Source organism: Perissodus microlepis, chromosome 8 (genome assembly GCF_051167445.1).
Source record: "Perissodus microlepis isolate ML-2025 ecotype Zambia chromosome 8, ASM5116744v1, whole genome shotgun sequence".
Taxonomy (NCBI): Eukaryota; Metazoa; Chordata; class Actinopteri; order Cichliformes; family Cichlidae; genus Perissodus; species Perissodus microlepis.
This window is the reverse complement of record NC_140468.1, coordinates 13,183,686-13,198,275: the sequence shown is the minus strand read 5'-3', so window position 1 is coordinate 13,198,275 and position 14,590 is coordinate 13,183,686. Positions and strand designations below refer to the sequence as shown.

At 41.8% G+C, this 14,590-nt stretch overlaps 1 protein-coding gene and 6 non-coding genes across 7 annotated transcripts; 4 read left to right on the top strand and 3 right to left on the bottom strand.

Annotated features, from left to right (window-relative positions):
• The first annotated feature begins 584 nt into the window (after positions 1-584).
• On the top strand, positions 585-667 carry trnal-cag (transfer RNA leucine (anticodon CAG)). The gene has a single exon. It is a non-coding gene; the product is annotated as a tRNA-Leu (tRNA).
• Positions 668-1,728: 1,061 nt separating this feature from the next.
• trnal-cag (transfer RNA leucine (anticodon CAG)) lies at positions 1,729-1,811 on the top strand. The gene has a single exon. It is a non-coding gene; the product is annotated as a tRNA-Leu (tRNA).
• Positions 1,812-2,873: 1,062 nt separating this feature from the next.
• Positions 2,874-2,956, top strand: trnal-cag (transfer RNA leucine (anticodon CAG)). Its single transcript has one exon. It is a non-coding gene; the product is annotated as a tRNA-Leu (tRNA).
• A 1,061-nt stretch (positions 2,957-4,017) lies between these two features.
• Positions 4,018-4,100, top strand: trnal-cag (transfer RNA leucine (anticodon CAG)). Its single transcript has one exon. It is a non-coding gene; the product is annotated as a tRNA-Leu (tRNA).
• Positions 4,101-7,869: 3,769 nt separating this feature from the next.
• Positions 7,870-7,941, bottom strand: trnaq-uug (transfer RNA glutamine (anticodon UUG)). Its single transcript has one exon. It is a non-coding gene; the product is annotated as a tRNA-Gln (tRNA).
• Positions 7,942-8,204: 263 nt separating this feature from the next.
• On the bottom strand, positions 8,205-14,583 carry LOC146381526 (FERM domain-containing protein 6). The gene is made up of 13 exons (XM_084937623.1): positions 13,792-14,583; positions 13,437-13,527; positions 12,615-12,694; positions 12,042-12,100; positions 11,662-11,887; positions 11,421-11,576; positions 10,959-11,024; positions 10,786-10,854; positions 10,491-10,662; positions 10,175-10,327; positions 9,751-9,882; positions 9,635-9,657; positions 8,205-9,551 (listed from the first exon to the last, which is right to left on the bottom strand). The coding sequence occupies exons 1-13, from the start codon at positions 14,008-14,010 to the stop codon at positions 9,510-9,512; spliced, it is 1,488 nt and encodes a 495-aa protein (XP_084793749.1). The 5' UTR covers positions 14,011-14,583; the 3' UTR covers positions 8,205-9,509.
• Positions 8,401-8,472, bottom strand: trnaq-uug (transfer RNA glutamine (anticodon UUG)). Its single transcript has one exon. It is a non-coding gene; the product is annotated as a tRNA-Gln (tRNA).
• Positions 14,584-14,590: the final 7 nt, after the last annotated feature.

Genomic DNA, 14,590 nt, shown 5'->3' with positions numbered 1-14,590 from the left:
CAATGAGCTCACCCGAATCCTTGGTTGCTTGTGACCTACACCCGTTTTCACACTTTGGCTCGTGTCATTAGGGAGAGGATCATTAGAGGGTCCATAGTCCCTCTTGGGCGGACACTCCCACAGGCCTTACATCTGGGACACTCCACCATTTGACCCTAGAACTGAAGAAGTTTCTCGGATGAGAGGTGAAACGTCTTCAAGCAACTTAAAGAAGTTTAAAGAAGTTTCCAAGCTCCTTAGACTACAATGACCTGGATGACTGAGAACCTTCACAGACATCCATTACAAGTTCCTTCACCAACTGGATCTCAGCCTGCAAAAATACATAGCTCTAAACCTCAAATCTCACAAATGTGCTTTAGATGTGAAGTAGAAGTCAGTTCCTTTCTGTACTGCAACTTGGTCACATTCATTTATCAGATAGTTGAAGAAAAGTCTCATCACTCATCAAAGTGACTTCTTGAATCTCAGCTGAATATGTGTTGGTAAAGCAGAGGTGTAATAGTCTGCCAATCTGATCAGTTGTAAAGGTGTCTTGATCTGCTAGCCTGTCATGTGGATTCTGTATCAACAAGCGCAAATGTGTCAGGATGGCCGAGCGGTCTAAGGCGCTGCGTTCAGGTTGCAGTCTCTCCTGGAGGCGTGGGTTCAAATCCTGCTCCTGACATTCCTTGCTTATTAAATGTAAGACTGAAATGTTATGTGATGTCTTCTTTCAATAAAGGAGTTGCCACCAAATGGCAACCGCTTTGATAAGTTATGAACTCGAAATCTGATTTAGTTAGTGTCAGGGGTGCTGTAGTGCAGGTCACCTACCAGGTTGGTGATGGGATGCTTTAATCTACATGCCAAATATCCTTATAACATACTGACCTCAAGTACCTCTCTCATGCGTCTATCGGAGTCCTAATGTCTTGCAAAATCAATTATTCCACACAGCCAAATTCACTGCAGATACAGACTGCTCCGTTACATCTATGTCCACTGTGAATGACCATCTTTGAACAGAGGTGGTGGCATAGGGCACCAACTGTCTGACATCTATAATCCAGTGTTGAGATACCTTCCCAGAAGCCTTAACGCCCACTCACATCCTGGGCCATTTGACCTCAGGAAATCACATGATAGGTTGGGGCTAGGTTTCACAATGAGCTCACCCGAATCCTTGGTTGCTTGTGACCTACACCCGTTTTCACACTTTGGCTCGTGTCATTAGGGAGAGGATCATTAGAGGGTCCATAGTCCCTCTTGGGCGGACACTCCCACAGGCCTTACATCTGGGACACTCCACCATTTGACCCTAGAACTGAAGAAGTTTCTCGGATGAGAGGTGAAACGTCTTCAAGCAACTTAAAGAAGTTTAAAGAAGTTTCCAAGCTCCTTAGACTACAATGACCTGGATGACTGAGAACCTTCACAGACATCCATTACAAGTTCCTTCACCAACTGGATCTCAGCCTGCAAAAATACATAGCTCTAAACCTCAAATCTCACAAATGTGCTTTAGATGTGAAGTAGAAGTCAGTTCCTTTCTGTACTGCAACTTGGTCACATTCATTTATCAGATAGTTGAAGAAAAGTCTCATCACTCATCAAAGTGACTTCTTGAATCTCAGCTGAATATGTGTTGGTAAAGCAGAGGTGTAATAGTCTGCCAATCTGATCAGTTGTAAAGGTGTCTTGATCTGCCTTGTCATGTGGATTCTGTATCAACAAGTGCAAAAATGTGTCAGGATGGCCGAGCGGTCTAAGGCGCTGCGTTCAGGTCGCAGTCTCTCCTGGAGGCGTGGGTTCAAATCCCACTCCTGACATTCCTTGCTCATTAAACGTAAGACTGAAGTGTTATGTGATGTCATCCTTCAATAAAGGAGTTGCCACCAAATGGCAACTGCTTTGATAAGTTATGAACACGAAATCTGATTTAGTTAGTGTCAGGGGTGCTGTAGTGCAGGTCACCTACTAGGTTGGTAATGGGATGCTTTAATCTACATGCCAAATATCCTTATAACATACTCACCTCAAGTACCTCTCTCATGCGTCTATCGGAGTCCTAATGTCTTGCAAAATCAATTATTCCACACAGCCAAATTCACTGCAGATACAGACTGCTCCGTTACATCTATGTCCACTGTGAATGACCATCTTTGAACAGAGGTGGTGGCATAGGGCACCAACTGTCTGACATCTATAATCCAGTGTTGAGATACCTTCCCAGAAGCCTTAACGCCCACTCACATCCTGGGCCATTTGACCTCAGGAAATCACATGATAGGTTGGGGCTAGGTTTCACAATGAGCTCACCCGAATCCTTGGTTGCTTGTGACCTACACCCGTTTTCACACTTTGGCTCGTGTCATTAGGGAGAGGATCATTAGAGGGTCCATAGTCCCTCTTGGGCGGACACTCCCACAGGCCTTACATCTGGGACACTCCACCATTTGACCCTAGAACTGAAGAAGTTTCTCGGATGAGAGGTGAAACGTCTTCAAGAAACTTAAAGAAGTTTAAAGAAGTTTCCAAGCTCCTTAGACTACAATGACCTGGATGACTGAGAACCTTCACAGACATCCATTACAAGTTCCTTCACCAACTGGATCTCAGCCTGCAAAAATACATAGCTCTAAACCTCAAATCTCACAAATGTGCTTTAGATGTGAAGTAGAAGTCAGTTCCTTTCTGTACTGCAACTTGGTCACATTCATTTATCAGATAGTTGAAGAAAAGTCTCATCACTCATCAAAGTGACTTCTTGAATCTCAGCTGAATATGTGTTGGTAAAGCAGAGGTGTAATAGTCTGCCAATCTGATCAGTTGTAAAGGTGTCTTGATCTGCTAGCCTGTCATGTGGATTCTGTATCAATAAGCGCAAATGTGTCAGGATGGCCGAGCGGTCTAAGGCGCTGCGTTCAGGTCGCAGTCTCTCCTGGAGGCGTGGGTTCAAATCCCACTCCTGACATTCCTTGCTTATTAAATGTAAGACTGAAATGTTATGTGATGTCTTCTTTCGATAAAGGAGTTGCCACCAAATGGCAACCGCTTTGATAAGTTATGAACTCGAAATCTGATTTAGTTAGTGTCAGGGGTGCTGTAGTGCAGGTCACCTACCAGGTTGGTGATGGGATGCTTTAATCTACATGCCAAATATCCTTATAACATACTGACCTCAAGTACCTCTCTCATGCGTCTATCGGAGTCCTAATGTCTTGCAAAATCAATTATTCCACACAGCCAAATTCACTGCAGATACAGACTGCTCCGTTACATCTATGTCCACTGTGAATGACCATCTTTGAACAGAGGTGGTGGCATAGGGCACCAACTGTCTGACATCTATAATCCAGTGTTGAGATACCTTCCCAGAAGCCTTAACGCCCACTCACATCCTGGGCCATTTGACCTCAGGAAATCACATGATAGGTTGGGGCTAGGTTTCACAATGAGCTCACCCGAATCCTTGGTTGCTTGTGACCTACACCCGTTTTCACACTTTGGCTCGTGTCATTAGGGAGAGGATCATTAGAGGGTCCATAGTCCCTCTTGGGCGGACACTCCCACAGGCCTTACATCTGGGACACTCCACCATTTGACCCTAGAACTGAAGAAGTTTCTCGGATGAGAGGTGAAACGTCTTCAAGCAACTTAAAGAAGTTTAAAGAAGTTTCCAAGCTCCTTAGACTACAATGACCTGGATGACTGAGAACCTTCACAGACATCCATTACAAGTTCCTTCACCAACTGGATCTCAGCCTGCAAAAATACATAGCTCTAAACCTCAAATCTCACAAATGTGCTTTAGATGTGAAGTAGAAGTCAGTTCCTTTCTGTACTGCAACTTGGTCACATTCATTTATCAGATAGTTGAAGAAAAGTCTCATCACTCATCAAAGTGACTTCTTGAATCTCAGCTGAATATGTGTTGGTAAAGCAGAGGTGTAATAGTCTGCCAATCTGATCAGTTGTAAAGGTGTCTTGATCTGCCTTGTCATGTGGATTCTGTATCAAAAAGTGCAAAAATGTGTCAGGATGGCCGAGCGGTCTAAGGCGCTGCGTTCAGGTCGCAGTCTCTCCTGGAGGCGTGGGTTCAAATCCCACTCCTGACATTCCTTGCTCATTAAACGTAAGACTGAAGTGTTATGTGATGTCATCCTTCAATAAAGGAGTTGCCACCAAATGGCAACTGCTTTGATAAGTTATGAACACGAAATCTGATTTAGTTAGTGTCAGGGGTGCTGTAGTGCAGGTCACCTACTAGGTTGGTAATGGGATGCTTTAATCTACATGCCAAATATCCTTATAACATACTGACCTCAAGTACCTCTCTCATGCGTCTATCGGAGTCCTAATGTCTTGCAAAATCAATTATTCCACACAGCCAAATTCACTGCAGATACAGACTGCTCCGTTACATCTATGTCCACTGTGAATGACCATCTTTGAACAGAGGTGGTGGCATAGGGCACCAACTGTCTGACATCTATAATCCAGTGTTGAGATACCTTCCCAGAAGCCTTAACGCCCACTCACATCCTGGGCCATTTGACCTCAGGAAATCACATGATAGGTTGGGGCTAGGTTTCACAATGAGCTCACCCGAATCCTTGGTTGCTTGTGACCTACACCCGTTTTCACACTTTGGCTCGTGTCATTAGGGAGAGGATCATTAGAGGGTCCATAGTCCCTCTTGGGCGGACACTCCCACAGGCCTTACATCTGGGACACTCCACCATTTGACCCTAGAACTGAAGAAGTTTCTCGGATGAGAGGTGAAACGTCTTCAAGCAACTTAAAGAAGTTTAAAGAAGTTTCCAAGCTCCTTAGACTACAATGACCTGGATGACTGAGAACCTTCACAGACATCCATTACAAGTTCCTTCACCAACTGGATCTCAGCCTGCAAAAATACATAGCTCTAAACCTCAAATCTCACAAATGTGCTTTAGATGTGAAGTAGAAGTCAGTTCCTTTCTGTACTGCAACTTGATCACATTCATTTATCAGATAGTTGAAGAAAAGTCTCATCACTCATCAAAGTGACTTCTTGAATCTCAGCTGAATATGTGTTGGTAAAGCAGAGGTGTAATAGTCTGCCAATCTGATCAGTTGTAAAGGTGTCTTGATCTGCTAGCCTGTCATGTGGATTCTGTATCAACAAGCTCAAATGTGTCAGGATGGCCGAGCGGTCTAAGGTGCTGCGTTCAGGTTGCAGTCTCTCCTGGAGGCGTGGGTTCAAATCCAGCTCCTGACATTCCTTGCTTATTAAATGTAAGACTGAAATGTTATGTGATGTCTTCTTTCGATAAAGGAGTTGCCACCAAATGGCAACTGCTTTGATAAGTTATGAACTCGAAATCTGATTTAGTTAGTGTCAGGGGTGCTGTAGTGCAGGTCACCTACCAGGTTGGTGATGGGATGCTTTAATCTACATGCCAAATATCCTTATAACATACTGACCTCAAGTACCTCTCTCATGCGTCTATCGGAGTCCTAATGTCTTGCAAAATCAATTATTCCACACAGCCAAATTCACTGCAGATACAGACTGCTCCGTTACATCTATGTCCACTGTGAATGACCATCTTTGAACAGAGGTGGTGGCATAGGGCACCAACTGTCTGACATCTATAATCCAGTGTTGAGATACCTTCCCAGAAGCCTTAACGCCCACTCACATCCTGGGCCATTTGACCTCAGGAAATCACATGATAGGTTGGGGCTAGGTTTCACAATGAGCTCACCCGAATCCTTGGTTGCTTGTGACCTACACCCGTTTTCACACTTTGGCTCGTGTCATTAGGGAGAGGATCATTAGAGGGTCCATAGTCCCTCTTGGGCGGACACTCCCACAGGCCTTACATCTGGGACACTCCACCATTTGACCCTAGAACTGAAGAAGTTTCTCGGATGAGAGGTGAAACGTCTTCAAGCAACTTAAAGAAGTTTAAAGAAGTTTCCAAGCTCCTTAGACTACAATGACCTGGATGACTGAGAACCTTCACAGACATCCATTACAAGTTCCTTCACCAACTGGATCTCAGCCTGCAAAAATACATAGCTCTAAACCTCAAATCTCACAAATGTGCTTTAGATGTGAAGTAGAAGTCAGTTCCTTTCTGTACTGCAACTTGATCACATTCATTTATCAGATAGTTGAAGAAAAGTCTCATCACTCATCAAAGTGACTTCTTGAATCTCAGCTGAATATGTGTTGGTAAAGCAGAGGTGTAATAGTCTGCCAATCTGATCAGTTGTAAAGGTGTCTTGATCTGCCTTGTCATGTGGATTCTGTATCAAAAAGTGCAAAAATGTGTCAGGATGGCCGAGCGGTCTAAGGTGCTGCGTTCAGGTTGCAGTCTCTCCTGGAGGCGTGGGTTCAAATCCAGCTCCTGACATTCCTTGCTTATTAAATGTAAGACTGAAATGTTATGTGATGTCTTCTTTCGATAAAGGAGTTGCCACCAAATGGCAACTGCTTTGATAAGTTATGAACTCGAAATCTGATTTAGTTAGTGTCAGGGGTGCTGTAGTGCAGGTCACCTACCAGGTTGGTGATGGGATGCTTTAATCTACATGCCAAATATCCTTATAACATACTGACCTCAAGTACCTCTCTCATGCGTCTATCGGAGTCCTAATGTCTTGCAAAATCAATTATTCCACACAGCCAAATTCACTGCAGATACAGACTGCTCCGTTACATCTATGTCCACTGTGAATGACCATCTTTGAACAGAGGTGGTGGCATAGGGCACCAACTGTCTGACATCTATAATCCAGTGTTGAGATACCTTCCCAGAAGCCTTAACGCCCACTCACATCCTGGGCCATTTGACCTCAGGAAATCACATGATAGGTTGGGGCTAGGTTTCACAATGAGCTCACCCGAATCCTTGGTTGCTTGTGACCTACACCCGTTTTCACACTTTGGCTCGTGTCATTAGGGAGAGGATCATTAGAGGGTCCATAGTCCCTCTTGGGCGGACACTCCCACAGGCCTTACATCTGGGACACTCCACCATTTGACCCTAGAACTGAAGAAGTTTCTCGGATGAGAGGTGAAACGTCTTCAAGCAACTTAAAGAAGTTTAAAGAAGTTTCCAAGCTCCTTAGACTACAATGACCTGGATGACTGAGAACCTTCACAGACATCCATTACAAGTTCCTTCACCAACTGGATCTCAGCCTGCAAAAATACATAGCTCTAAACCTCAAATCTCACAAATGTGCTTTAGATGTGAAGTAGAAGTCAGTTCCTTTCTGTACTGCAACTTGGTCACATTCATTTATCAAATAGTTGAAGAAATGTCTCATCACTCGTCCAAGTGACTTTTTTAATCTCAGCTGAATGCAGGTTTCCTTATAAACAGTACATTTGCAGAAAGACCAAAACTGTCACGTTTTTGTCTGTAGACACCCTCGTTGTTTTTAAAATATGTGTTGGTAAAGCAATAGGCCTATAGTGTAATAGGCTCCCAATCTGATCAGTTGTAAAGGTGTCTTGATCTGCTAGCCTGTCATGTGGATTCTGTATCAACACGCACAAATGTGTCAGGATGGCGTTCAGCTTTCTGTTGTTTCTTAGTGTTACTGTTCTTCAGTGGGTTTCCTTGGAGAACCCATTATTTCTAGTTTTGTACTTTGTTTCTTTGTGTTGAGTAATTGTCACTCCTGTATACCAGTCAGAAATCAGTTTCAGTGTTTAGTGTTAAACAGAATTTAATGTTTATATTATGTGTGCTTCCTGTGTGCTCAGGACAAGAAGACAACCGTTGTTAAAAATGGTAATTTTATTTAACTGACAAGTGGATCCCTTCACCACCTAAATGAATCAACTACCACTGAACATTTAGTAGTTGACAAATAACATGCATGAGGTCCCACCGAGATTTGAACTCGGATTACTGGATTCAAAGTCCAGAGTGCTAGCCATTACACCATGGGACCCACGAAGTAAAGGGTTTACAGACAGATTTTGGAAGCAGATTTGGACGAAAACTTTTCTTTATCAAAAATAAAATCCAACTGTCAGGAGTTGGATTTGAACTCCAACTTTAACACAGTGCCTTAGAACACTTGGCCATCCTAACTAAACAAAAAAAAAAATCATTCGAATGAGCTTACACCTAAGACTGAACAATTCACAAAACAGCTTAAGTCGAGAAGGTAACAGCCAACAGCTAGTGAAGATGTTACCTTTGTTCAAGATATTGTAGAGGAAACTGTTTTATTTTATGACAGTAAGTGCTTGAATGACATGTAATACTCATACTCATGCTAAAATACCTCTATACAACTGCTGTCAGTGAATACTAGATCCTCTCACCACCTAAATGAATCAACTGCCACTGAACATGTAGCAGGTGATGTGAAGAAGGAAAGGAAAGTTAACAAATAACATGCATGAGGTCCCACAGAGATTCGAACTCAGATCACTCGATTCAAAGTCCAGAGTGCTAATCATTACACCATGGGACCCACAACATAAAGGGTTTACACACAGATTTTGGAAGCCACACAATGTGATCTCATCAAATGAAATTCTGCATAACACTGTAAGATGCTTTAGATGAAAGCAAACTAAAACACTCTAGTTTTAATAAGTGATTCAAATATATTTTAATGGTAAAATGCTGATATAGTATTTTTGTTGTCTTTTTTTCTTTTTTTCAATGTAGCAATCAGAAATATTGTCAGAAGGCAAAACAAAAGGCCCCACAGATTTGCCAAGTGGACCATTACGGCTTTTGTTATAGTGGTCCACTTTATAGTCATATTTTATTAGAATTTGATTAGGATTTTTTTTATTTTGAGTTAGTAGACTCAGAACAGACAAGATGGAGGGAACAGGGGAGAAGAAAGAAAGAGGGGAGTGGAGTTGAGGAGAAAGTTAACAGAAGAAGAGGGAGATAAAAATAGAAAAGAAGAGAGAAAAAAACACTGAGCAGCACACAGTATTAATGATACATGTTTAGAGGCAGGAGCCGACCAAGATAGTGTGTCTGTGGGTACCTGTTTGCACACTTGTGTTCATAAGGTTACTCAATTTAACTATTTAACAGGTAGGTGTGGGGAGCCACAGCCTGCTCCCAAAGACATGAAGCAGGCATGGAGGAGACCTGGGCCCCAAATATCCAGAGGCCCCCCAGAGCATGAGAGCCCCAGGATGATCACCGCAGGGGCAATCGTGACACCCAACAAAAAGAGAGCCAAGGAGAGCCCTAGACAGGATTCACCCAGCAGCCAATGTGCAGAGCTGTCAACACTGACAGTGAAACAATCTTCTGAGTGCTTAGTATTAGGGTTTTATCATTGTGTTTTTGAAGGAGATTAGTCCTCGGCACTGTATGGCTTCTGTTTTAGCACATATAATGAGGTTTCCTCTAAGCAAACAAAATATAACGCTCAGCTGTATCCTTTCAGCATTTTAGCTCCATAACAACAAACTCCAACAGGTGTCTCCTTGTCTTGAGATGAAGAACGGTTGATGAATCCCTGCATCCTCTGAATCTAAATTAGTCCACAGACATCCCTTCATCCGTTTTTTTCCACAGAACCTGAAGATCACAGAGAATGATGTTGGCTTTGATGCAGGATCGTGCTGGAAATGTTCAAACAGACAGACCTGCAGTTTGCTCACCTGTTTCATTTCCATGGTGACAGCTGATAAAAGAGGACACAATATCACATGCTACACAGAACTAACACATGATTAAACTGTTATTTTAGAATGGTCTTAGTGGTTTTTGGACTAACCTGCCCAGCAAAAAGAGGGTAACATCAAAGGAGCGTCGACAGACACACCATGGAGCAGCTCAGCCAGCCAGGACACCTCAGCTGGATCATCAACAAACAACTCCTCTGATTCGTCCAACCACAGCTCAGACTCTGGCATCAGTATAAACAAACAACTGATTTTGAGTTCAAGGCAAAAGTACGACAGGTAAGTTAAGAAAGTAGTTCTGCGTTCATTTGCCTAATGAGCTTTTAAACTTTCCCTCTTGGTCACTTCAGCAACATCAGCTGTTTTCTTCCTTAATTAGGTCTGCAGACCTACTGCTGTAAACCATTGCTGGGTAGAATTAAACGTGTTTTTACCAGTTTCCAAACATAAATGCACAATTTGTTTGAGAGGCAAATGTTGCACCATCTACACAATCATTTCCTCCCAATAGCAGACCTGTTGTAGAGCCTCCGTCCTCTTCCTTTTCCTCTTTAAACCAGGCAGTAGCTGTTTCCAGAGCATCACTGCAGTCGGACATTGAAGATGTGAGGTTGCTGCACTGGAGACTCTTTCTTAGGCACGCTGTGTCGCAGATGTAGGCTTCTTTGGCTGAAGATAGACAGAAAAGAGAACACCTTCGGAGTGTGAAATCTTTTAAAATCACTTAAAAGACTTATTGTTATTATTATTACATGATATTGGTTTCAGACCAAGACAACTGACTCAGTCATGTCTTAGATAGGTTGTGGTAAAGTAAAGCCTTACGTCCTACCCATGTTTTCCAGCTGTTGGATGGAACTGACTGCATCTCTGATGTTCATGTGGAGTTGGTGACTGTCACAGAGGTGCCTCAGGATGTGTTTAGAGTGGAAAGCTGATTTAGTGTAATAAACCAGTTTAGGAAGGCACAAAGAGCCCACAGCAGTGATTTCAAACCTGTTGCCCTGAAAAGTAAGAGGCATACATAAAGAGGATGATCTCATGTGTTACGTTTAAAGCTACACGCAGGTCAATGTGACCTTTATTGTATGTATATTTTGATTATAGTCCAGTCTTTAGAACCTAACCTGAAAGGTGAAGCGATCAATACCTGTCCAGGAGAAATCGTACAACAAAGATTGTTTCCCTTCCACCTCCTTAAAAACACAAATTCAGATCAAGAATCTATATGTACATGTGAAAATAAGTTCATAAACTTTATTTAAAATTATGTGTGAGACTGTCATTGAAAACGACTCACCTGGCAAATATGGACTCCTTTCACTGTCACACCGAGGAGGATTAAACTCCTCGGCTGTTTGTCCTCCTGTGTGTAAAATAATAGTTGATAAAGCAGTTTTTTTGTTGTTGTTTTTTAAAGCCATGGGCTCACATAACAAACATGACTCAAAAAGAGTTCTCCATAATGACCAAGGGAGACAAATAATACAAGAGCATGCCGAAGGATTATTACTGGGGCTTTTTACGAGATCTGTAACAGTTTTCACACCCTGTAGGATATTTTTCTGAAGATTTTCTGAAATGTACGCGTTTATGGAGTGTCTGATATATGTGACCTCTTTTCCTTTTCCTTTTAACTGCCTGGTAGCCCCATATTCAACATCTCAGGACAGAAGTTTCTTAGTTTGTCTCTCTTAAACTAATTAAGAAACAGACATCCTCACACAGAGTTCGTCCTTGTTTAACTGTAACACTGTCTGACCTCTCTCATCCTGTAGAATGTGACAGGTCCATCCTGCAGCTCGTTGGCTTCCTTTATAAAGTGCAGGATGGCTTGCCTGCGGGACACCCCCCTCAGCTCACCATGCAGCACTGGGCTGTGCTGAAGTAAGTACTCTCTCCCTCTGCGCTTTATGAGCTGAGAAGATGAACACACAGATATAATTATAATAGTATTTCTGTCAAGGTTAGACTACACTTCTTTTTCTTTCTTTTTTTTTTACCCATGAGGGGAAGTAATCTTCAGGGAGAAAGTAGCATCTGTGTTTTCTCTCCTGCTTCTTCTCTTCTCCGTCTTCCTCAGTCTCCTCTCCCTGTGCCAGATCGCCAACATCAGCTTGGAGGGCAGAGGCTGCCAGCTGGAAGAACAAAGCCTCCTGATGGTGGCTCTGTGAACGCAGCACCTTCTGCCTCAGCTCAGTGTAGTAGAGCTGCTGCACTGTGGTGCTCCTGCAAGAAACAGGGAGGTTTTCTTTTCCTGTTATGAAGTCTGTTAGGTTGAGTCAGCTGTCTACTTTTCCACAAATATTTTCATAAACTTTAACAACACTTATAGTGGAAATTATTAATCTTGGAAAAAGAAGGTAATGGAAAACAAACTTACAAAATCAGCAGCCCACTTTCTACATAATACTGGACTCTTAGAAATAAGATAAACGGGACCTGGAAAGGTGGAATGAGTAAAGAGAGTACTCAGTTTATCGTTTCTGCTATTACACAGTCTAGTTAATATTTGACCAATATGATAAATCATTAAAAAAAGAAAAAGAAAACGTGGACATAAAAGAAGTTTTAAAATGAGCCAGATCTTTCTAACATGTTTGACATGTTAGTCCATTGGTGGACTTTATCTGGATACAGTGTTTTCACTGGGAGAAACATCTTAGTACTCATACAAGCAACGCCTTCAGTCTTATCTGTTGCAGGTTTCCCCAGTCTTGTAAACAGCAAAGTTGCACAACAATGCATAACAATGAGCCACAAGATCTACTTGAGATCATTGATATGCAAATCATCATGACTGCCCATTAAACCAGGAAAACATGAAATTTCAAGTGAGATCACTAAATTCAGCTTTTAGAGTGTTCCCATTACAGCATGGAGCTGTTTGTAGATCTGGTGATTTCTGTTTCAACAGTGCAAACACTACACCAAAAAAAAGAAATGGAAAACTAACCATTAAAGATCCTTTGTTCCATCGTTTCCCAAAGTACTTGCTCAGCTTTTGGTCCAAATCAAGAAACAGGTAATCATTATCTTAAAAAAAGGAGGAAAAAAAGCACACATTCAATCAGAGATGTCAGGCTCAGTTTAGGGTCTACATACAGCTCAGTTTCACACCATGTGGCCCAGAAAAGTAAAAATATTGACTAACAACCTAGCAGTACAAAGGCCTTTTGTTTCCATTGCGTTTGCTCTGAAGAAGAACAAATACATTTTTAAAACATTCACACGTATGGGATCACAAACTAGCTGGTGTGTCTTAGATAGTGAGCGCAATTTGAACAATATGTCTCAGTTTTTCCACATTCAATAAATCTGCTGTCATTAAAAAGAACTGCAACTGTCTTAATCAAAGAACCGCATCTATGAACAGCCATGAAACTGACCATATTTCACATTTCTCGGTAGGGCGGCAAAATTAACAGTTGAGGTAGGTTAGCTCCTGCACAACACTTCATGCTGTGCAGGAAAGAGTGAAAAAATAGGAAGAAAAAATTCGACATAACTTGCACGCTCAAGTAAAGTAACTCAGTTTTGGCCATATTTGTCCTGCAAACCATATGTTTGATGGCGCTGCATGAAATCAACACAATGAGTCCATTTAACATGTGTTATCCCCCAGTTATGTTGTTTATGGCTGATAGGAGATGGCTTTCCATTTATCATATCTTACAGCAGGTTCACTCACTATCAGCAGCCTCCCAGAATCTCAGCGTTCCACAGTTAATGAAAAAAAAACATTTGCTCTTGAACTCCCGCGCAGAAACTAACTGACCTTTCATAACAGCTAGACCAAACACTTGGAGATCACTGACACCAAGATGCTTCAACACACTGTTCAACACCTCACGGCCTCTGGCTTTTACCTATAAACACACAGGAAGAAGAAAGAAAACATAAAACATACTGAGAGTCCATGCTTTCAGTGTTTTGGCTTTCTTGCAAATATGTTTTTTTCTAATAAAATACAGTTTTAGCTCTTCCACTGTTTTAAAAATAAATATACCCTACTGACAGATCAATGCAATCTTAACATGAATGTAATTTAGGTTTCTGTGTGTCCATGTGACGTGTCACAGTAAAATACCAAACAAGAAAATATGCTACAGAAAGGACCTGTGGTCACTCACCGTGACAGCACAATCCAGGTGCTGCTTGTTCGGTAGAAGAACGCACACCTGTCGCCTCTGTTTGGTCCTCATTGCCACTAAGACTTCGCATGGTCTCGATCCACTATATATCCTCCTCGCATCCTCCCATGGGCCTAACAAAGCAAGCCTCCCTCCTTCTTCAGCCTGGCACATAATGATGTCTGTACAAACAGACAGATGCATCAAAAGTTGCCACATTACCAGATCTGCAACCAGAGAATTTAATGTATTTATTTATTTATTTAGCAGTTTGATCTCTTTAGAAATAAATAAACAAAATTAGCTCTAATGTGCTAATAATGTGTTTGCATCATTTGATCGCCTTTTACTTCTTTTGGACATACTGTGAGTTATTTTCACTCCAAATACTACAGAAAACTGAAAGATATTAATGTTTTGCAGAGAGAAATTGTCATGTCAGAAGCAGCCGTTAGAAGTACAGTAATGAACAATAACCTACCACCTACAGTTAACTGTGTCTGCTTGTTTATCTTTGGGTTTATGTTCCCGTATGTACTGAATATAGTCAGCTTTTTTAAATCTGTCCTGGTAATAATAGTTTGTTCTACAAGCTACTGAGTGATGGGATGTACTTAGTGTTTCATGCACAGTGTAATAAGTCACGCTGTTGTTCATCTGAGGTTGTATTTAAATAATTGACCTGTTGAACTTTGAAACTGAAATATGGTGTATTCTCTCTTTAACACGACTATAGTTTATTCTTATTTACTTTTTCATTGCAGTTACCATTCCTAACTCACTTTTATTTAAGCATTAG